Source organism: Panthera onca, chromosome C2 (assembly GCF_046562875.1).
Source record: "Panthera onca isolate mPanOnc1 chromosome C2, mPanOnc1 haplotype 2, whole genome shotgun sequence".
In the NCBI taxonomy this organism is placed as follows: domain Eukaryota; kingdom Metazoa; phylum Chordata; class Mammalia; order Carnivora; family Felidae; genus Panthera; species Panthera onca.
The window spans coordinates 134,324,723-134,348,408 of record NC_138347.1 but is presented as its reverse complement, the minus strand read 5'-3'; the positions used below and the strand labels follow the sequence as shown (position 1 = coordinate 134,348,408).

Here is a 23,686-nt window from a genome sequence, read left to right as displayed (position 1 = left end):
GCCTCCAGTGGCCTCCTCTCCAAGAAGCCTCCCGTGCTTCTTCCAGATGTCCAGATATCCCTGCATCCATTGGCTGAGCTTCCTCCCAGGGCCCCGGAGTTATTCCCCTGCTGCCCCTGCTTGCACAGCAGGAGCTGGGACATCTGCCCCACACTGCGGCTCAGTGTGCAGAGCTCACCGCCCCACCAAACTACGCAGCTGCTACGTGTAGCCCGCAGACCCTGAGACCTCTGCCTGAAAACCATGGCATTCGTAAAAACAGAAGTGACCATATTCAATCCCCTGACAGACCTACATAACTGCTTCTTGTCAGCTTCCTGCCGTTGGTTGTCGTTGATGTCTTGTGGAGTGGATTCTGCGTTGTTTTTCTGTTGAGAGAGAACAAATTGTTACAGGCTTTTAAGGAAACCAGAAACATTCACTCTCTAATTATATCTATTATTCCATTCCCATTCATCTTGCTTTCTTGTTTTGAAGCAGGCCTTTATATGAGCCAGAAACTACAGTCACGTTTTCTGCATAAATAAAAGCTGCTGTTTTTCTGCTGCGGTGTGTGAGAGGACTTGTCAGCATGGGTTAGAGAGTTATTCCTATTGAAGATTCTAACAAACTGTCAGGCTGGGCCCATGTTGACGGTATCAGTCATTGCCTTTTCCCTTAACTGGAAATATTTTTGGAAATATTTAGCATAGCAGTGTTTTGAAATGCAAGTTCCAAGAGTGTTTTCCCATGTTTGTTCAGTCAGTCAGGACTTACACTGTACCTGAAAGGTGGGTCTCATGCCAAGGGCCGAGAGGATAGCCCTGAACAAGACAGTCTTGGGGCTTGTATTCCGTTGGGGGAGGTGGACAATAGACACGCCAGCAAATGCATGTGAGAATGCCAGATGGTGACAGGTGCTTCGTGAAAGTACAGGAAAAGAGATGATGTGGCAGCGCCCAGAGGCTCTGTGACCCGGGCTCCCTTAGTTTGGATGGGCAGGAAGGCTGCTCTGAAGAGGCATCATGGGACCCGAGTTGAACAGTGAGGAAGAGCTGGCCTGCACGGATGTGGGCCCAGCCCCCCAGGGCCAAGAGAGCAGTGTGCCGGCCCTGCCTCCGCTAGCAGTGGGGCAGGGGCAGGCCGGCAGGGAGTGATACACAGCTCTGGTGGCCGTAGGGGGCCAGGCATACAACTGAGGAGTCTGGAGTCGAGACTGAGACCGCTCTACTGAGTGAGTGACTAAGCATGGGCCTTATAAGGCCCGTGCTTATAAGTAGGTGTGATTAAGGCCACAAAATAAGCAAGTAGATGTTAGTGGAGGGTAAGCCTACTTATTGTCATGATTCTGCGATTGGTGTGCATATTGGTATCCTCTTTAAAGTGTGTTCTAGTTGCCCTTCACCCCACACATTCTCCTGCCTAGCCCCGGTTGGGGGGAAGCTGTGGGGGGGCCCTTCCTCCTCCCCTGTTCTCTCCTGAGAACCCCGGCTCAGTCAGGCCCACCAGCAACAGGGCCGTGTGCGTCCCTTAGATGTGTCATGGGGGAGCCCCGAGGCCCGCTGCATGTTGACCGCGCAGCTCAGTGCGATGCTGAGCCTGGCGGTCACGGCTGACTTGCTGGATCCCCCCGATCGGGCCTGGGTGAAGGACTTCTCACACGGAGGGTGAGCCTCCTAGAGGACGTAGAGAAGTAGCTCCTGTGAAGACCCTGGGTGAAGTCAGGCAGACTCCATAGGCAGTGATGTCCGATGGCAACCTGTGGTGCCGTGAGTTTGTTCTCTTATTCTTACCATTTTGTTGAGTTTACAACATGCTTTACTGTTTAAATCTTCAAAGACGGTGTCTTTACTGACTTCAGTCACCTGGGAGGACCTGGTCTTCAGAGACAGAGGTGAGTTAACCCGATGGAACCATGAGGTGGTGTAGGAAGCTCAGAATGAAATGCTTCCTCCCAGAGGCTGGATGAATGCTCTAGACTGTTCACACTGTAGGTTAGCAGGAGGTGCCCTGGTCTCTCTGCAGAAGTGAAGACACATTTGTCATCATAAGAACACATTTGTGTCTCGTCGGTGGGAAGGCTGTGCTCACCGGGCTCGGTGCTCCCCTCTGCTCCCCCCCACACCTGCCTCATCTGCACTTTGGCAGAGCGTCCTTGGTGGAAATACTTACTATGAGATTGGACAGAAACATTTCCAAGCAAGTAATGACGTGGCAGCAGATAAGTTATACTCAGGGCATTAGTTATAAAATGTCATTCTTCTATTTTCAGTAAATATTCAAGATGTGATATTACAAGAAAATTTGGAAAAAGAAGATCAAATTCTGGTTTCTCTGGCAGGATTAAAACAGGTATGTCCATTGATCTGACTTTGTGTCCCGCTGGCCATCTTTCAGTGCTTGTTGGGGAGGGTATCCTGTGGAGGGTGGACCATGCACGTATTAGAGCCAACATCCCCCCAGCCCCTCATTTCCTCCCAGACAGAGCCCATCCTGAACCGCCACCTTTTTACACCTCGTGCTCCCGCGAGTGATTATGTCTGACTGGCTTGTAGCCCAAGCTACTTTTCCACTCTCACCCTTGCTTCTTCCTCGTACCAAAGCCATTCAGTTGGTTCCTCACCCAGAGCTGGTGTTGCCTGGTCCGGCAGCATGTTCACTTGTTTACCCGTAAACACATGCTGTCCTCGGAGCACAAGCCACCCACGGCAGGCCTCAGACCCACAAGGACCACACTCACCCAACCCTTGGAGGGCTGAGTGGAACGTACGCGTTATTGAAAAGAGCGTGCTGCTCTCAGAGCCGTCTGCCTGTGTTATTAACAGTTCAGCTGGGGTGTAGTCACTTGAGTAGCTAAGGGCCGTTCAGTGGGGCTGAGTGTGTAGGCAAATGGCACTTCCTGCTCTAAGATAACTGCCCAGGATGTGACACCCATGTCTGACCCCATGAGAGCCTGGCCATTAAGACTCGGAAATTTTCCTTGGTCATTAATAAGTCCATGGCTTTGATACAGTTGGATTTTTTCCTGTTATTCCTTTCTTGTGGTAATATATTCATCATCCTATTAAAAAATGGCCCATGATAAGTCTAGTTTAAAGGTATTAGAGGTTTAGCTAGCATTTCAAAACAAACTCATTCACCTTTTTCATTTATTTTCTTCTTTTTTGAAAAATAGATCAAAGACATTCTAAAAGGTTCCCTGCGTTTCAACCAGAGTCAGCTGGAAGCTGAGGAGAATGAGCAGATCACCATCTCAGATGATCACTACTGCTCCAGTGGCCAGGGCCAAGGCCAAGGCCAGAGCGACCAAACACCTGGGGCCACCAAGCAGGTATAAGAGCTCTGATGAACTGTGTCACATGAACTTGATAGGGGCACATTCACGAGAGTTCTTCAAAGCAAGGAATAATGAAAACTTTGCCAAAGTCATTTCAAATTACCGTGTGTGAAGTTCAGCTGTCAAATACCACGGGTGGCCTGAGCCAGAAGTGCTGTATACAGCTGTGCGAGTTACATTCCCTAGTGCCCTACGGGGTGCCATTCACAATGATAACAATTAGGCTGTTATCTCCCAGAGTTGTTCAGTATACAACCTACATGCCTGTATGCAGCAGCTTTGGCCTGAACCTCCTACCAGTCCTATTGTGTGACATTAGAAAGCCAGATCTCTGCCTCAGCTATTGGTTACCTCTAGCTGACGCCCCAATTCCCCGTTAGCACAGGAAGTGCTGTTCATTCTTTCCCAGTGCTCTCCTGAGTGTACTTCAGCTGGCTAGACCTTTTTTTTGCCTTCGTGGAGGAGGGCTTCTCATTAATGTCCATCCTCTAAGGGAGAGAGGTCAGCGGAGTCTTCCTGTAAAGGATCAGCTCATTAATATTTTAGGAGTTATAGGCCGCATGTGGTCTATGTCACGTATTTGTTTTTGTATTTGGTGTGTTTGTTTCTTTGTTTTTACAACCTTTAAAAGTGTATAAGCGATTCTCAGCTTGAGAGCCATGCAAAAACAGGCCACGGACCAGATTTGGCTTATGGGCCATAGTTTGCTGACCCCTGCTCTCAAGGTGTCGACATAGTATATACTTTATTCTGACATAGGAACATAGAATTTTCCAGTGAGAAAGAATCCAAGAAATTCCTCTTGTGCTTAGTCCTGTCTGCTTATTTTACCAGTGAGAAAATGAAGGCCTCAGAGGCACATAGGCTCAACAGGCATCACGTTTCCAGAACTCCTGTTCCAATCCAGTAGGCTCCTAGCTCCACCATGCTTCCTCACTATACTTTCTCTGACAGGACTAAAAATCCCTAATAATACACTGTTTCATGGCTTACAAAGTTTCATCTTGAAAAATGAACATTAGCAAAATCTCATCTAAGGCTCTCTCTCAAAACCGAGCATCCAGATACTTACAAATTATTTTTGTGATGAAAAAACCAAAATGATATGTTAGAATGGGAATTTTTTTAGTTTGAAGAGTACTCTTCAAGGAGAGAGAGGCTTGTGTGGTTAATTTCTTTTTTTTTTTTTTTTTTAAATTTTTTATTTATTTTTGGGACAGAGAGAGACAGAGCATAAACGGGGGAGGGGCAGAGAGAGAGGGAGACACAGAATCGGAAACAGGCTCCAGGCTCCGAGCCATCAGCCCAGAGCCTGACGCGGGGCTCGAACTCACGGACCGCGAGATCGTGACCTGGCTGAAGTCGGACGCTTAACCGACTGCGCCACCCAGGCGCCCCAATAATTTCATTCAGCTTTAAAAAGAAGTTTTCGGGGCGCCTGGGTGGCTCAGTCACTTGGGCGTCCGACTTCAGCTCAGGTCATGATCTCGCGGCCCGTGAGTTCGAGCCCTGCGTCGGGCTCTGTGCTGACAGCTCGGAGCCTGGAGCCTGTTTCAGATTCTGTGTCTCTCTCTCTCTCTGACCTTCCCCCATTCATGCTCTGTCTCTCTCTGTCTCAAAAAATGAATAAACGTTAAAAAAAAAAAAAAGAAGTTTTCATAGAGCATTTAGTCTGCATTTTTAGCCACATGAATAGAGCATTAACATTGCAAGTTTAATTTGATTAGTTCCTCCAAATTCTCCTTCCCTAAGCAGATGTTTTTCAATAATCATGTCTTCATTCAAATTTTGTTGAGTTTAGGCTCACCCCCCAACTATTTTTAATTGACAATGCTGTTTTAAAATTTAACATGATTTTTTTATTTGAATGTGTAAAAATATTACAGAAAAAGACCTTTCAAAAGCACTAATGAATTTGCTAAATTTAAAGCTTCTTGATTATACTTTGCCATTGTTACTCCCAGTTTTCATTTTGTAAGAACCTACCTGTTACCGCCATTGCCCCAGCAGAACCCATGTGCACACTCAAGGTGAGCCAGCCGTGAGGTGTAGATGGCCCGAAATAGGATATGCCCTTGCTCTGGCAGGGCCACACTCCTGTACAGCATCCAAGAGACCTGCCTCTGTGTGCGCTTCTAAAACACAGTCAACCCATCCTGTGCCCAGAGACCCCACAGCTGCCTTCTCTGCATCTCTGTTCCTCTGTAGGGTTAAGTAGAAAAGAAGAAAAGTGGGAAAAGGGAAAATAGCAGGGCTTTTCTTCTTTGCTCATTCCTGCCATGGCTTCTTCCCCAAGGATGTTAGCAGTTTATAAAAACAAAAAAAAAAAAAAACCCTGTACTCCTGAAAGAGGTTTTATCTGAGGAAGGAAGAATTAGGGAAGCAGTGCTCTCCTCTTGCCTTCACGGGAGGAAAGGCAAGAGAAATCCCAGATGAAGCAACAGGTCGCATAGAGAGCCAAATGTCTGGAGCCTTGTGCCCCAGTGCCCGGGGATCTGGTCTAGATTCATACAGGAACCACCAGGCTGGAAGTCCTGGCCCAGCATCTTTCCTTAGGAACCTGTGTCTCAAGCCTTGGGACGACTGTCAGGGCTTGGAACTGGCAGACTTACTTTCTTATTCTGTGGGGCCAGGGTGGCAGAGGGGGGCTGGCTCTGGACAGGAACGTGTGGGCCAGGTGGGTGTTCTGAAGGCGTTTTCCCTCCTGCCTCCCAAAGGTGAGCTGAGGGCCTGCTCTGCCAAGTGTTCAGGGTGCTCAGGGTATGGGATGTAGCCCCCGCTGATGAGCTTCCAGTTAGAGGGCCAGAGGCCGGGGTAACAGTGTGAGGCGGGCTTTGGAGACATTTTCTGGAGATGTAATCACCACGTCTTGGTGTGCGGTGGGTTGTGCCACAGCTCATTCCTAAGTTGGGAATGAGCTTTGCTTCTTGGTTTAGCACGAAAGTACGTGCAAAGGACAATGCCGAGGGTCAGGCTCACCGCCTTGGGGCAGGTGGCTCAGTGCCCTTCCCCATCAGGAGCTTCAGTAGGGCTTTTCCTTTTTGGAAATGCACGTGCCTCACTCCCTGCCAGCATGTTGGTTAGTACTGTTCTTTCCATTCGACTCACAGATCTTATCCCCAGCTCTGAAAAGGGCAGATGCAAAATTGTATTCTGTAGAATGGGAAGAGCCACATTCTGCCCCTTCCTCCCAGTCTGTCCTTCACACACTCGTTTGGAAGTTTTTTGGTAAACTTGACTCAACTCTATGGCAGTAGACGGCAGGACCCTGTAGGACTCTAGATTCTTTTCGTCAGCCAGCCCACATCATGTGCCTCACTGGTACTTGGGGCCCCTATTTTTATTTGTATGGTCTATATCTGCATTGTCTAAATACAGTAGCTACTAGCCAGATGTCTACCTAAAATTAAATTTAAACTCATTAAGATTAAATGGCTTTAAGTTAAAAATACAGTTCCTCCGTCACACTAGCCACCTTTTAAGTACTCAATATCCACCTGTGGCTGGGTGCTTCTATATCAGCATAGAAAGAGCACACTTCTCTTGAACAGCTAGTCCACAGTTGGGCTCACCTGCATCCACCATGTTCCTAAACTCAAGGTAAGAAATGAGGCAGGGTGAGGACAGCAGGTCGGGGTCCGGGGGCTGTATATTGTGCTGGTCCTGGCCAGCTTTAGGCAGGACTGACAGGTTGAAACCTCCCATTGTATAGTACATGCTTGTGTTTGGCAAAAAAAAGAGGATTGTGTAAATGATATAAACAGAACCGGGTAGTAGCAAAGGCTGCTATGGAAATCCAGAAAGAAGGCATCTTTGTGTTTAGAAAAAAGTTCTAGGTAGGAGTCCAGAAGAGTCCAGATCTTTTAATTCGCTTTGTGACAATGGCCAGGCCACCAGGCCTCTGAAATGGGCTTCCTTTTGTGATCTGTAATATAAAGGTGAGGAGGGGTAATAAAAGAAGGTCAGGCCCTGCCAGCTCTGCCGTGCTTTGTCTGAGTCAGTCCATAATTTTTTCTGGGAATGGGAGGCAGGGGGGTAACCCAAGATTAGTAACTTGACTTCACTACTTTCCCAGAAATGTGCCAGATAATTAGAGTGATGGCAGGAACCTCATCTTTACTTCCAGCCACAGGCTTTATAACGTATTTCTCCTCTTCAGAGTCTTGTAATGTATTCACTGTAAGCCAAAGGAGAGTGGGTTGTCGTGGTATTTCTGTAGTCACTCTGAAAATAGGGCCTGCTGTACATGCTCTTTTTATTTTCAAACTAAGATGAGCTCTGCCCAGCAGCGTTCCAGCCACAGACCCTACGTGGGGTGAGAGGTCAAGGTTTTCACAGTTTGCAGTGCAGGACAGTGGTCACATGAACAGTGTCCACACTTTGGAGGTAGAAGGTTGAAGCTGAGGTCCCACAGCCCAGCCGGCCCTGCACCCCATGTGCATATATATGCGTGGGAGCACAAGCCCCACTCACGTGTCCCTTCCAGCCTCTCCAAGGGTGGCACCGTCCAACTGGGTACACCTCACAATGGACGGTGTTTCTCTCCCAAACTGCCCTAGTACCAGCTATGATCACATCCCCTTCTACCAGAGTGCCAGGATCTGTGTGTCTCCTCAGTTTTGTAAGAGTTAATGTGTTGATGGAATGGAAACAGCTTTAAACCTTGAGATGAGGAACTTCAAGACCTGTTGTCTCAAGCCCTGTGATCTCAAGGCTAATTCTGTTTCTGTTCTCCCAATTAAATATCTTAAAGGTGGACAAAGGGTCAGAGGGTAGAGGCACCTGAGCCATTATTTACCTACTCACCACCCGCATGTCACCAAGAACATGTAGTTCAGAGAAAGCACAGTCAGTCAAGCCCAGATTTCCCTTGGAAGTGTTGCCAGCTACCTGTCCAGGCTCTGCCCACAGCCCACCGGTGGCCCAGGCCATACTGGTCTGGAGGCCAGAGGATCGGGTGGCACTTCCAGCCACGGCGCTGTGCGCATGTCGTCAGACCTCAGACTCCCGCCCCAGCCCCCACCCACGCTGTGGGAGAGTAGGCGAGGTGGGTGGTCGAGCAGGTGTGGGCACCACACCAGCTTATCTCAGCACTTCTTCCGCCTGGCCAGCTCTGGAACATCCTTGGTCAGGCTGTAGCTTTCCTCACGTCAGGGTGGGCAGGGGCTTCTCTGGGCTTAACCCAAAACCCTTACTCATGTTCATAGATGTCTGCATTTTTAGTCAAAAACAAACGCTACTCATAATTGCTTAAGAAGAAAGGAAAAGCATGGTCAGTAAACCACTTCTGCCTTTCTGCCTTTTGCCATATACTTGGCACTTAACCATTCCTGGTTTTTGTGTTTGCCACCATTGTCCCAGGGGGCCCCTAAGCGTATACCCGGGATGAGCTGGTTATGAGATACATACATTAGGCCCTCCTGAAGCTATTCTTTAAGCCGGTAGTAAAACCGCTCCGGATCTGGGCTTACATTAGGGAGCCAATTCTGTGTGACTCACATCCATGCACGTGATCTCACTGCACGGTGACCACACGCTAGGTCACAGATGCTGTCTTTATCCCCATTTCGCAGATGAGAACATTAAAGCCCGAGGAAGACGAGTGATGCGCACGGCAGGGTGCCACGTGCAGCTGGCAGGGAGTCTGTCTGCAGCCTGCTGGCTGTCTCTTGAGCCGGCCTCTCTCAACTTATCAGGCAGGAGATTTACTCTATTGCCCTGGGAACCCAGCATCCAGCTTCAGGGGAGCTGGCCCCCCGCCACTGGGAAGTACCTGGCCAAACATTGCATCTTTCCAAGGAAGAGCATCGGGCCAGGGACTTGAACTTCCATGAAGTGCTCCCAGGGCTACTACTTAGTTCTCTCATTTCACTGGATTCTTCTCTCATCCACCTCTACTTCTGACTCTGCTTCACAGTCCTCTTCAGAAACACCGGGGCGCACGGACAGAGGGAGCGCAGACGACTTCATCCTGGTCTCCAAAGAAGACGACACGGGCAGCACCAAGGGGTCCTTCTCAGGCCAGGCTCAGCCTCTTCGCACCCTCCGAAGCACCTCTGGGAAAAGCGAGCCCCTGGCCCGCTCCCCTCTGGTGTTCTCTGACCCACTGATGGGCCCAGCCTCAGCTTCCTCCAGCAATCCCAGCTCCAGCCCCGATGAGGACAGCAGCAGCAACAGCAAGGACTCTGGCTTCACCATTGTGAGCCCCCTGGACATCTGACCACAGTGCCCTTGGCTTTCCTTGTAGGGACTGGCCACCCCCCTCAGCGGCCCCAGGGTCTGGCTGAGGCTCCCCCAGCGGAGACCCCTCTGAAACCAACACTTCCTTCCCAGCAGGCCTGTGGCCCTAGCGCAGCCCATCGGAACCCTCCAGAGAGAGGCAGACGGGGCCACAGAGCACACGGACTGATGTTCACCAGAACGTAGACAGGGCTTTTGTGGCCCTTACCTCGTCCCACCCCACCCTTCCTCTGAGGTGGACCTGGGTTAAGTATCCAGGATCATGCTCACTGTCAAAAAAAAAGACCAGACCACAATTAGAATCACTTTTCCTCTGTCCTCTTCTCCCCAACTAAGAATTAGGTGTGGCAACTCCTTTAATTATAACTAGAAGAAGGAAGAAGAGTTGGTTTCAAATCTTCCCTCCCTCAGAGCATCAGGCGTAGGAAAATCGATTGATATCAAGAAGGCTTTCTCTCTGGAAATCTGTATCTCAGCGTCTTTCATTCCTCCTTTGGGAAGCCATACAGCAGAGCCAAATACAACAGAATGGACTAGAACTGGTAGGTTCCAGGCCTGGAAAAAACCCATCACTGACCTTTCAGAAAGTTACAGCAATCTTTAGAAACAGGGTCTAAACTTAGGAATCCTATTTCAGTGTGATGGGAGTTAGATTTTTTTCATTTGTTAAAGAGTACATCTCCAGACCTCAGGCCAGATCGACTCTGGCCATCACTGTCCCTCCTCAGACAATTGTACTGCTCCTCTTAGGATCTTTCACAACCAGAAAGCAAGGTCATGTTGAGCCAATCTTTGCTGCACTGATTTCAAAAGTTGTAACAATATTACTTCCTTGAATTGGTAAATGTGACCCTCACTTGTGGGATAAACATCTCTCAGTTTTCTGGTAAAGCCTCTGTAGCTTTGACGCTAGAATACATTTGTCACCTGTCAATTGAGAAGTAAAGGGAAAAACCCAAACTCATTCCCATCCAGAGTCAGGATCTCCCATTGGCCTTAAAGTAGCAGTAACAGGGAACTAGACCTGGAGTCCCTTCTGGGGGAGCAGGGCTTCCCGCAGAACATTCCAGATGTCAGGAAGGTGTGGGATTTCTGCACAGCCCTTCCTTGCTGGGAGCCAAGTGTAGGAGCTGCAGGGCCTGGGTTCGGTTGTGCACTGCGTCCCAGGCACCACCGCCGGGGCAGAACCAGGTCTGGCGTGGCTGTGCCTCCCCGGGCTTCAGCACAGGGTGGGGATTTGCGCTTTTCCATAGGCAGCTTATGGAATCGCGATGGGCAGAAAGCATCACAGGAGCTGTTTGTCTCCTTAAGGAGAAGTCCCTATAGAGGACACTTCCCCTCTCCTGTGCCCAAGCAGGAGTTCTGACAGGAGAGCCACAGTGCCCCTGCCCTGAGGTGACTGGCTCTTAGGGCCTCTGCTCTGAGGATGGCGAGGCCTCTGGGCAGCGGAACCTGTCATGCCCACGAGCGAAAAGCTAAGTTTGAAAGAACACACACCGTGTACATCCTTCCCACTGCTAACCATGTATCTCTCTACAGACAAACGTGATAATGACCTCATTTCCCACGTGCTCTCGCTCTCCAAAAACTAGCGATGACTCGAGAGTCAGCTACTAGAGAGAGGGTTCTAAGTAGCTCTAAGATTTGTTCTTAACCTCTAGCAGGAAAATCTCTGAACGCGTGAGCTGGAAGAGGAATGACAACTCTGGTTTCGCTCAGATAACAGGGTTGTTGGGCCTTCCATGGTCACTCAAAGATACGCTGATGAGCGTCCTGTCTGAGTGGTCTGCCCAGCCCCCTGTGGGGGTGACTGAGTAAGTTACTGTGTGTCGCCTTGAAGACACTTTGTATGCTCCCAAGGTCCCCATGCAGTGAGTGGCCTTGCAGCTGCACCGGGTTGCCATTATTTTCTCTCCGCGGACCTGGTTTGGGGAGCTGTTGGTGTTTTCGGTTCTAAGGTAAGAAGCCTAGAGCCATCCTCGCCAGGGCTCCAGGACAGTGGCTGGAAAGGGCCACAGAGCTGGCTGTCCCCTCGCAGTGGCGGACAGCCGTCTGCTCGCTTCGAGCATTTCCTTGGCCCTGAGAGCTAGAGTCGTGATAGTCCAGTGTCAGTGGGCACACGGGAGCTGCCAGACAGCCAGCACCCTGACAAGGCTCTAGGCTACCTCCCTGCAGTCGCAGACGGCTGGGTGTCTACGAGTCACTGAACACCCCCGGCCCGCCAGCACACCAGGGGCAGGTCCTCCGTTCTGTGCTTCTGTGTCTGTGCTACACGGGAAGCGACGGGGTCCCTCAGAGCTGTTGCTTCTGCGGTCCCCAGTGCACTGCTCCCCCCCTCCGAGGAAGGAGGCACGAGGGGGAGTGGGACGTGGGCAGTGCCACCCTCCACTTTCCATAGATCCATGGGGTTTGAGAATTGTATTACTCTCTCAGTCATTTTAAGTGACTTGTTATTTTTCATAGTCGAGCATTGTTTGCATTTTTATTAGTTACAGTGCTATTAAAAGAATGTGTTCCTTTTTTATTATTTTATCAGGTACTTCTGTTTCATTGCACATTTTTTTAAATCCTGAATATATGAAACCTTTTTATTTTTCTTTAACAAATATAATCAGTGGAACCCTCTCATGTTTTGATTATTAGCAGTTAAATAGATTTTATATTTGTAAAGCTTAGATGAATTCTGTCATCCACTTTTTTAATATGTGTGTGTCTGTGTTTCATGCATTCCTCTCTGATCAGTTTGGAAATTTAAGTTAAATTTTCTCTCTGTACATTACATATGAGAGCTACAGATTAGAGAAAGAAAGTCATTATGACTTTGCCTTACCTTTTGTATATGCCAAGGGGTCTTATAACACTTTAAACATTTAATTATACTGGATTCTTCTTCCAAAGGTGATCTCCTGCAAATGCTCCCTTCTAACTGCAATCTGGTAAGAAGTAATACCACTGCGGAATAAGTGTGACTAAAAATACACCCGAGGCCTCCCTGTGCTTTGCCTTCTCTGCATCTGACAGAGTTCGTTAGTCCTTCGGGTCTGATTGCCCACCGCTAACACGAAGGACTCCTCCACTTTGTCAGAGACGATGAACAAATACAAAACTCAGTGGCAGTTACGTTGTCTCCTAAAGATAGGTAATCTGCCAGAGTTGACTTAAATTTACTATTTTTGTTTTCATTTTATTGTTTCCTTAAGAAGTTGCCTCCAGGGGCTGTTACAGAACCAGTGTTGCGGGGAGCAGGGGAGGGGTGATGCAGGCCCTCCCAGTGGCTGTCCTGTGGAGGCCAGGCCATTCCATCATTCCATCCCCCTCCCCTGCAGGTGCACACCGGTCCCCGCCCCCATGTGTACAGAACAGGGGCTCTGGGGGGCCGTGGGACAGGGAGAGGAGGCCGGGATGGATTAAGGACGGCACCTGGCAAGCCGAGCTTCCTTCTCACGGGCCAAAACCGCTTCCCCACCCCACCCCCCATGTTACTTTCAAAAGCTCTCTTTTTATAGTGTTAAAAAGAAATCTAAAGTTCCTGTAAACAGGCTTGAGACCACTTTGATGTAAAAGTTGTCATAATAGTTTGTCTCACGATGGCACAATTCGTTTGACTTATGGAATATCCTGTTGTGCCATTTATATCCTATTGCTTTGTTCTCATTCATCTTTATGCTGTAACTCATACTGATTTAAGAAATGACTTCTCCTTTTGGCAAAGTGATCCCATTAAATACAGTTATAATAAAAGACTAATGTGAAACTGAGAATGTAGCTTGACTTGTTCTGGGTGGGGGACCAGGGCAAGATGCTGAGCAGGCCTGAGTCACAGGACACCAGTCCAGGACATGGCCAGCAGGGCCCCCAGCCCAGCCTCACCCATGTCACTGCATGAGGCACTTCCCTAGGGCTCACGCCTAACCCTGCCAGTCCCTTCTTCCCCAATTTGGGCCCTGCTAGGCCCGATGCTCCAAGAAGTCATTTAGGGGTGTGGCCCCAACGGCTTGCCCTCCCCTCTGCACGGTCTCCCCTCCACACCAGGTTTGCCCTGGTAGCCTCACTTATGCCCACCTAACACAGGGTTTGATGCAGGGCCACGGTGGGGAGGGCAGCCCCAAGTCTTAAACTAGGAAAGGTAAGGGGGATCTTTTTAGCTTAGGTAGAGCCATGAGGCCAGTGATACCTTTGTGCCACTGCCAGAACTTCTGCGTGGGCCCATCCCTGGCCTAGGTCTCTGCCCCAGGCCCAGCCAGCAAGGGACTTTCCCTCCCATGGGTCACAACCTATTCCCCCAAGCAACTTTATTATCCACAGGTTCTGCCATGAAAAAGTTGGAGGGCCCGGCACACTTCTCAGGTGGCTCATGCTGGTGATGGTGACCAGTGACAGCCACGCACGCTGGCATCCCTCGCCGGCCGCCGGGAACAGGGACCCTGTGCGGCAGGTATGATGGGGGCTTCACCCGTATCCTCTGGGAAGACCACTTCCGGGCAGCTGGCTCATCCTCCTGCACTACCTACATCTGTGCCTGAGAACTTTGGGGCCCCATCTCCCGGGAGGGGCTCTGCTCTGGCTGAGGAGCGGTGAGTGCAGGCTGGCGGGGGAGGGAGGCTTCCCTGCAGGGTTGAGTCCAGGTGCTGAGTGCCTTCCCCTCCTGACTCCCTTCCCCACTCCTCCTTGGCATTTGCCCCTCCCACTTAAACAAGCCACTCTTCAATCTTCTCTCAGGGCCAGCCCCGGGGAATCGGGGACTCGCACTAACAACACATCCTCCTCCCAGGACCCCTTCTACAGGCAGAAGCCTTGTCCCTGCCTCCCCTGCAGCCAGGGTGATGGGTAAGTGGGAACGGGTTGCAGGTGGTCAAAGGGGGTCCTCTGGACTCACAGACAGCTGTGCAGAGGAGTCACCAGTCCCACCCAGGGCCGAGGCACCCTCGGACTGCTCCACCAAGTCCCCAACTCCTCCCCGAAATGAGCCATTAGGGGGACCACCGACAGCTTTGTTTTTATTTTGTAACTTGTCTCTGTCAGGCCACATTCTTGACCTCTTAAGGGTGTGTGTGTGTCACCAGAAATTTGTGCACTCTGGGAGGCGCATCTGTGGCGAGAAAGGACCCTTCTCACAGAAAGGTGAAGGGCCCGGGAGGCACAGATGGTTGATGCGAGGACCCTGAGCATGCATTCGGCCTCGGCCACTTGTTCCTTCAGCAGGCTCCACACAACACCCTCAAAGCGTCAGGCTGCTTGGATGCCAGGATGCACGGGTTGCCAGGAAACGGGGGAAGAGACACATGTCTGCCAGGAACGCCAGAAAAGGTTTCGGTACCGAGAGAGCCCAGGGAAGTCCTCTGGCCGGAGAGGCTCCTGAAGGCTCAGAGGTGAGACCAGTGACCTAGGCCCCGCCTGCCATCCTCCTCCAGCGGCGAGGCAGGGACACTCTACTCCCTGCAAGTCCCCGCCAGGAGCTAGGATCCGGGGAGGAGGGTGCACGGACAGCCACCAAGCAGGATGCGTTTCCCCCAGGCATGTGCTGTAATGTAGGCTTGACGCTCTCGCAGCAGTTCTGGCCAGAAAGCGTACCCAGCTGAGGGACCCCAGCAGACACCTGAGGCCTGAGCTCACGGCAGCCGTTGTTGAGGAAGCGGCCAAACTCTCCTGTGTCTTTCTGTCTCAGAGGGATAAAGAGTTTCGTCACAAGGTGTAACTGAAGGGGGAAAGGGACTGCAGTAGATGTCACATCCCCAGGGGATCTTCCCAGAGGAAGGACAGCTAACAAAGGCCATGCTGTCGAAAGAAGAGCATCGTACGCTGCCCTTCCCCTTGTCCCTCAACATGGGGATCCCCACCTCCTGCCACCTCAGCTTCTGGTCCTAGCCCCGCATCCATCCAGTCAGGAGCCTCTGGTTCCCGCACAGCCTCCCATCCCACAGCTTGGTCAGGCCCTCTTACCCACGCACCTGCACAGCAGAGGCCTCGTCCTCACTCGCTGGGCCTTGTTCCTCTGACTTACCGTCCCCCCTCCTTACCTGGAAGCGGATCTGACCCAGGGCTGTCCTCCAAGTGCCCAGGATGAAGGGTGGCCCCTTGTACCACCCACCCTGTCCCCACAGGGCTGTGTGCTAGCCCACTAACCTTCTTCCTGCTAGGCCCCTTCCTGGCTCAAGGCCTCACATATGCCCTTTTCTCTGTCCAAAACACCTTCCCTTGCTCCCCAGTTTATACCTGGTGGAAGCCAGCTTCAATGGCCGGACCGTTCTGGTGAGTTTCCACCAGACTCCTCCTGCCCGTGGAACTGCTTTCTGGAGGTCGCACTGCTATATTTCACTTTGCCCACTGTGCCAGTTACTATGGCTACCCAACAAATCACTCAGAAGGTGGCATTAAGTAACCATTTATCATGCCCATGGGTCGTGTGGGTCCGGAATGCAGACAGAACATGGTGAGGATGGTCTGTCACTGGTGCCTCTGATCGAAGACTCAAAGGCTGGGGGCCGGGGTCCTCTGAATTGGCTCACTTAGATGCCTGACAGTTGATGCCAGGATCATGGGCTATCTGCTGGGATCCCCAAAGTGGCCTCTTCACGTGGCCTGGGCTTCCTTGCAGCACGGTGCCTCAGTTCCAAGAGCGAGTGTCTGGAGAGAGAGAGAGAGAGAGAGGAAGAGAGAGAGAGTGAGCACCAAGGGGAAGCCCTGTCACCTTTTATGACCTAGCCTCAGAAGTCACACAGCGTCGCTTCTGCCCCAGTCTTCTCGTTGAGGTAGTCACACGTCCGTCCCGTTTCAAGGGGAAGGGAAATAGATTCCAGTTGTTGAAGGAGGCAACATTCTGGAAGCACGTGTGAGACAGGAAGTGCTATGGCCACATTGGGAGAATACAATCCACCACGCCCATTGACTGCAGGCTTCTTCAGGGTAGCTGGAGCGAGGCCTCAGCCATGCTGCGGTAGTCCAAGGTAGTCCTGCTCCAGCCATACCGAAGAGCTTAAAGGTGCTGTTCAAACCTCTAATGTTTGTAGCTACTCACACCTCTCCTCCAGGAAGCCTTCTGTGATGGTTTTAGGCAGGGCCCCGAAACTTTTTGACACTCTTTCCATCAAGAGCCCCTTGAATCTTTCTTGGCTCTGGGACTTTTTAACCAGTAAAATATGGAGGACATGATGCAGTGACAGTTTCTGGGCCCAGGCCTTAAGAGGACAGACCGCTTCTACTTCCTGTCTTTGGTATACTCACTCTTAGAACCCAGTCATCACGCGGCAAGAAAACCCAAGCGGCCCTGCAGAGAGGCCTGTGTGAAACCAACAGCCAGCGGCCGACTTAGAGTGAGCCGTCTTGGAAGCGGATCCTTCGGTCCCAGTTGACACTGTGGAGCAGAGACAAGGCACACCTGCTGAACTCCTCCCAAATTACACAATCATGAGCAAACAAAACGATTGCTGATTTAAGCCGTTAAGTTTCATGGTAGGTGGTGATGCAGCAATGGGTGACTTTCCCTAACACCCTAACAGGACTCGTCTCCTCCAAACCCCCTCGTCTTGTGACCAGCCCTCCAAGTCCAGAACTTGCATTTCCCTCCTTGAAAAGAGGGTCTGAGCTTTAGCAATTCGTTCACCCATATTTGTAGAGCACTTACTATGTTCTAGGAGCTGGAGACGCACAGTGAACAAGATAGACAAGATCCCTGTCTTCAGGGAGCTCGGGGTCCAGTGCGGGAGACAGGCAAAGCCTTCTTATTCAATGCATTGCTTCTGTGAACAAATGACGGAGATAATTTCAGATGAGAATGACGTGGCAGAGACTCTTCAGGATGGCCGATTCCTTTTCCCCCGGGGCAGGGACACAGCTGGACCACACTTCCCTTGCAGTAACTGCGCTTGGACCACTGGATATGGGTGAAGACGCAGGAGCAGTGTATGGAAGGGGAGGAGGTGAGTAGATGACCCTGGGAGCCCAGAATGCAGGAGTTAGGAGGCCGGGACACCCCTTCACTTTCCCCAGATTATGAGACCCAGCCTGTCCTAGATTTTTCCCAAGCCTCTTTGCTCTCATTCCCACAAACATTACCCGTGGGGAAAGAGCCGGGGCCAGTTCTGACAGACTGGGGGGGAGAGGGAGGCCAGTATCACTCCCAACCAACCCCGTTCAGAGGAGATTTTAGTGCCACTGGACCCCAATGCCCTGGGCCCTGCCTGTCTTACTTTGTCCTTACTCAAGATGCCAGGGCTCCAGCCCATGTCCAGCCAGTGAAGAAGGTTCTTTGAGTCTGACAAGTGAGCTCTGAGAGCCTCCATTTCCTTATCTGTAATATGATGGGGAGAATGCCAAGCTTGTCCACATGACAGGGGTGCCGCAAATACAATCCAGTCAGTGAAGTGTCAGGTACTGTGCCCAGGTACTGAGCACTTGCATGATTAACTCTTACTCGAAATAACGTCACGGGGCTAGGTGATGGGGAAGGCACAAGCCTTGTGCCCTCCCCCGCTGATCCAGGGTGGCCTCAGCACCTGGGTGACAGGCTCTGCCAGTCTGTGGGATGCATGAACGTGATGGCTGAAGGCTCCTACCTGCCGGTGTCAGCATCAGCACCAGGGCCCGAACTCACTATGTGTTAAAAATGGAGGTGTCGTTCCTGGGCGTATGTGCGTATAATTCAGCTAGTGCTCTCATGGCGGTGGCCAGGCCGCTGCCAGGTTTCTCAGAATCCTGCCACCTCAGAGATTCAGAGAAGCTTAGATTTTCAGAGAAAGTCTGTTGGTACGCCGCAGAGATGTTAACCACAGAGCCTGAGCAGAAGCCAGGTGAGAGTTAGTTCAGCAGGCCAGGCAGAGTTCACCCTTCCTGTCCCCAGCTGTGGGCAGAGGCCCCAAAGCACAGTGTAAATGTCAGATCCATGCCCCTGAGCATGTGTGGGAGGAGCACTGTCCCAGGAGTCAGCAGCCCAGCAGTCAGCTCTGCCCTGTCCAGCAGTACACAAAGCCCACCCAGGCCACACAGCAACCATCCTCCTGCTTAGGCAGGGTTTGGTCCCAGCTCATTCAGAAGACTTTGGGGAGCCCCTCCCAGTTTCTGACACTTGGCTTCTCCATCGGAAAATGAAAGGGTTACATTAGACCAGGTCCTTTTTTCAAACTTTTCTGACCATAACCCACATTAAGACAAACATTTTACACATACTACATAGGACAACCTCAAGTGCTGTAACTCACATCCCAAGATGTCAATGGCTTAACACGAGAAAAGTTAATTTCTCACTCACATAATTTCAATGCACTGTTTCCTGCTTTGTGGGTGGCTGTCCTCCACAAAGTCATTCAGGAACCCAGCCACCCTGACCCAGAAGTAAAATGTCACTTTCAATCACATTCCATTAGTGAGGGCAAGTCACCCAGGGGCCCCGCCTAAAGCAAGGGTCTGGAGGTGGTCACTCCAGGAGCCCACCCCCTCCCTCGGGACACACGTACTCTCTGAGAGGGGAGCACAGATCTGGCAGCCAGTCAGCCACCTCTGACACACCCTGGATACACACACACACACTCACCCATGCAACTGAAATAGAAGGTTCATGAAACAAACTTGCTCATCCTGCATGTGATGCTTCCTGATTCTAATACCTTCTACCTTATTTTATTTTATTAGTGCTGGGCACGCCCCACTATTGGATCAGTGCCTACCGTTTACAAATTCAGACGATTACTCAAAGAAACGGCCATAATATTATCCTACTCTGTAGAGTATATAGAGTTGAATGGCCACATGTCTTGAAGGACTTAATTCAGCCAAGAAGAGGGTTACTTAACACCCTAGCTGCTGCTCAGGGGAAGATGCAATGCAGAAAAGGTGACTTTTAGCCCACTATAGACTCAGATGAACTACTAATCTATCCAAAGAACTGAGGCCTGGTCAAACGTCCAGGAGCAGAAGGCACACCTGGGGGCCCAGGAGGATGGTTTCTAAAGCAAGTTACAGACCGGATTGGAGGAGGCTCCAAGCCTCCTTCTGAGAGGGATTTTGCAAGTTCTTTTCCCAGAATGCAGTTGACTTTGGACAAAATTCCAGCTAGGTGGCAATGATGATGCCCTAGAACAGTGGAGAAGGAGCAGGCATCTTAGCCCCTGCCATGAAATATCCTGGTATTCCCCCCAGACCACCTCTTCTCTCTCTTGCCCCCACCCCCAGGAAATATCTAGTCTGCCTCCATCTCATTGCTGATGCTCCCTGAGCTCTGATGGGTCTGCAAAACAACTTCTGCTCTGGAAGCTCTTTTCTCAGAAACACCTGGGAGAGGGCCCTGTAACTGTGACTCAGCTTATGACGTATATGACCCAAAGTCACACTGGAGACACTGGCCCCTTTCTTTGAAGAGACAAATCAGCCTTCAGTGAGTGACCTAGATCCAATTTCAAAATTTCCAACTAATTTTGGTCAATGTACCATAACTTGTGCAACTGTCCTATTATGAACCGAGAGCAAGGAGCCTCTCCATGGAAAAGGTGTGTGAGGGCAGGAATATGGGATTGTTCAGGCAGTGGATCTGGGTTCAAGAAGGGCCTCTGCCTCCACATAAGCTGTGAGCTCTTGAGCAACATGCACAACTTCTCTCAACCTCCATTTTCTTACCTGGGAATGGGAAACGTTACCTGCCTCCCAGGACATGTGTGAGAAGCAGATGGTTTAAAGTAAGTGAAGGGCAAGACACAGGGTGAGTACCCCGTAGACACTGCCCTGTCCTCCCCCAACCTCTGGAAGAGGAAGGGCCACATAACACATTTACTTTCTAGGTGTAGACTTCATTGCCCTTCTGCATGGATGTGACAAGCCAAACGAGCCCTTTATTAGGAATATATGTGTGGTGGGCTGGTGCATTCCGAGGGCCACACACACCCAGCCCAGCCAAGGGACTGACCTTGGGGAACCTGTTGCTACCGTGTATATTCCCTGACAAGTCCAAGTACCACAATTTGTGAATCTGAGAAAGGTGGACTTAGGAGTAGAGGAGGGATGTGATGTGTGCCAAACCAGGAAGAAAGGGTAGCAGGTGGATTTGCCCAAAGAAGCGAAGTGTTGAGCTGGACCTTGGAGTTGACTGGGCGGTTTTGTGGGGAGGTGTTCTAGACACTGGGAGTAGCGGCACACACAGAGTGTGCAGAGGTGAGGCCCCAAGCAGGGAGGGAGCAAAGGAGGTTCTTGGTGGAGTGGGGGCCCTAAGCGAGAGACCCCACCTTCTCCCCACTCTGGGGTTGTGTTTATTAGAGGTGAAGGCTTCTACAATATCTGTGGTTCAAAGCTCAAATTTAAGGAATCGCCTCAGAATGGCCAGGCTGTCTTAGATGGGAGCCTGGGGAGATTGGCACTGCTGTAGGGAAACGGCATGAGCAAAGGCAGAGAGGCTGGGATAAAAGAAGGAAAGAAAGACAGTCTAGAGAGACATTTCTGGTGTCAGGGAGGAGCATGAGCTGGAAATAAGAAGGATCTGAGTCTCTGCCTTGGCCCTGCTTCTCGCTGGGTAGCCTTGGGCAAGTCACCTTCCCTCTCTGGGCCCCAGTCTTATCTCCTTATTGATGAAATGAGAGGTAGGAACTGCACAGAAATCACCTGTAGGGGCCTAGAGTGGGGACTTCCAGAGCTGAGGGTGTGGGCGTGCTCAACATCCCTCCAGATCCTGGAATCTGGGCACGGCACAAATGGCTGCAGATGAAAGAGGGGAGGGTGAGAGGGAATCAGTGCATCAGTGAAGGCCCCACAACCTGTTCCTGGGACAACAGGCTGTTGCCAATAGGGAGAGCAAAGATGTGGAGGAATTATAACTCATGATTTCTAGTGGGAGTTACGGTGCAATGACTTTGGAAAATAGTTCAGGGGCTTCTAATAAAGTTAAACATACACTTAACCAGCAATCACACCCCTAGGTATTTACTGAAGAAAGATGAAATACACGCCTCACAAAAAGACTTACACATTACCATTCACAACAGCTTTGTTCACTATAGCCCCAAACTGGAAATCACCCAAAAGTCCATCAACGGACAGCAAATGGCAGAATGGCCAGGTGACAGAGCCACTCAGCAGTACAAAGGAGTGAGCCTTGGGTACACACAGCATGGATGGACCTCATGGACATAAGGGTGAGCTACAAAAACCAAACAAGAAGGAGTCCCTACTAGGATTCCATTTAGATAAAGTTCAGGCAAAGACAAAAATGAGTCTATAGTGACGGACCTCAGAGAGTGGTTGCTGCTGGTCAGTGGGGGCGGGGGTTGTCTGGGAAGAGGCCCGAGAAACATTCTGCATTGTGTTCAGTAAATATCTTCCTCTCCCCTCCCTGTCCCCCTTCCCTCCCTCCCTTTCCCTCTTCTCTCTCAATGAAACTGTCTTCTGTCTGCATATAACCAAATATAATTGTGAGTACCCACCAACAGAACATATGCATCTCCTATGGATCTATGGACACGTATTTCTGCATACACATGCATTCAACAAGTATTTCAGACACCATTCTAGGCACCAGGGAAGCAGTAGTGGAAAAAAAAAAAAACAGGTCCTTATGGAGGTGATAGTCTAATGTCACCATTCTTGCCAGTCCCCCACCCCAGCCTCCTCTGGTCTCATAGATGTTACAAATCTGGGTCACTGGTTTGGGTAAATGAAGAGCTCAGAGTCATGGTGAATAATAATTATGTTTATAATAATAATAAGTAATAGGGACACGGCCAACATGGCGGAGAAGTAGGGGGATCTGTACTTCCCGTGTGTCCCAAATAAAGAAGGGCTGAAGCCAAAGGACTTTGAACCCCAAGAGTCTGGGAGGAAAAGAGACTGAATCTACCAAGAAGAAAACGGGACAACTTGAGAGACCATAGGTGAGTGAGGGGAGACAAAACGGGCCATGTAGGCATGGAGGGGACGGATCGCCTTCTGCCGAGAGACAAAGGGAAGAGAAAGAGCGGCTGGGGAAACGTAGGACTGTATCTGGACAAGAGAAAAAACATCAGACCTGGACTAAGAAAGATCCCATCTCTAACTGCAGGTTACAGGATCTCTAACTACAGATCCCATCTTCAGACTGGGGTCCGCTGCCCTGTTTGCACACCTGGGGAGGAGGGGAGCCACTCCTGGGTTCCGTGGTAGATCAGGGGCCCAGTCTGCAGCAGGAGAAACCGGGCCCCTCCCCTGAAGGGCTCGGCACAGGACAAAACCAGCTGAGACCTCATATTGGGAGACGCTTCCCCAGTCCTGGGGCGCACGAGCAGGAGTTTAATTCCCAGCCAAGCCTCCGGGGCAAAGGAGTCGGCGGAGCAAGACAGAGAGCCTCGTCTGCGCCCTGGCACAGCGAGGAGGGCTGCAAAGGAGTGATTTGGGACACCATGTCGTGGAGAAGAGACTGGGGGGGTCGCCATTTTTCTCCCCACCACCAATAAGGCGGGGCCTCGGGGATCGGTCTGCGGGGCCCACGGTGGAGACAGGACCAGCCTACACCAAACGATGCCCTCCACGCCAGGTAACTGCATATCTACTGGAGCGGGACAGACGCTGTGGAACTATACGGCCTCCTCCTCCAGACCAGCGCCGCTGCATTGCCTGGATTAATTCTAGGTCAATTCTGGATGTATAGATAAATTCTCCCCCCAATTTCTCCTCCTTATCTCTTCCCTCCTCTAGGCTGGTTACTCTGGTTATTGGTTTGTTTAAACAGACATATTTAAACAGACATATTTATTCATACATGTTTTACACCTCCTTCTTTACATTCCTTTCTCTCTCTCTCTGGAATAATCAAGCCATATAGTTTCTCTGTCTGGGTAACTTTATGTTCATTTCTTTTTCCCCGCCTCCTTCCTTATTTTCCTTCCTCTCTCTCTGGATTAAGCTTTTTAGTCTCTGTGGCCAGTCAGTGTTTATTTCTTCTTTTTCCCCGCCCCTGTCATTTCTCTCTTTGTATGTGCTCTTCCATAAGCACTGCCTCCACCCTGTTCTTTACTGTGTTTCTGGTTTTTGCTTTTGGATTGTTTTTAGACTTTTGTTTTCTGTTGTTTGTTTGTTTTATTTGCTTGTGTGTTTGCATGTTTTTGTCTCCTGTTTGTTTTCCTTTACAGGGCTACTTCAAGGAACAAATCAAAGCACACCTGACGGAGGGTCCAAAACATC

At 50.5% G+C, this 23,686-nt stretch overlaps 1 protein-coding gene and 1 long non-coding RNA gene across 10 annotated transcripts in view; one reads left to right on the top strand and one right to left on the bottom strand.

Annotated features, from left to right (window-relative positions):
* The window catches only part of TBC1D5 (TBC1 domain family member 5), a 535,872-nt gene extending 522,555 nt beyond the window's left edge, over positions 1-13,317 (top strand). For all 9 annotated transcript variants that reach the window (XM_078432387.2, XM_078432389.2, XM_078432388.2 and 6 more), the window contains 3 exons: positions 2,252-2,331; positions 3,155-3,310; positions 9,234-13,317. In XM_078432387.2, coding sequence (XP_078288513.2) covers positions 2,252-2,331; positions 3,155-3,310; positions 9,234-9,536 — 539 coding nt within the window. In that variant the 3' untranslated portion in view covers positions 9,537-13,317. The remainder of the gene's footprint in view (positions 1-2,251; positions 2,332-3,154; positions 3,311-9,233) is intronic.
* A 2,645-nt stretch (positions 13,318-15,962) lies between these two features.
* On the bottom strand, positions 15,963-17,282 carry LOC132684151 (uncharacterized). The gene is made up of 3 exons (XR_009612571.2): positions 17,178-17,282; positions 16,778-16,907; positions 15,963-16,180 (listed from the first exon to the last, which is right to left on the bottom strand). It is a non-coding gene; the product is annotated as an uncharacterized LOC132684151 (long non-coding RNA).
* Positions 17,283-23,686: the final 6,404 nt, after the last annotated feature.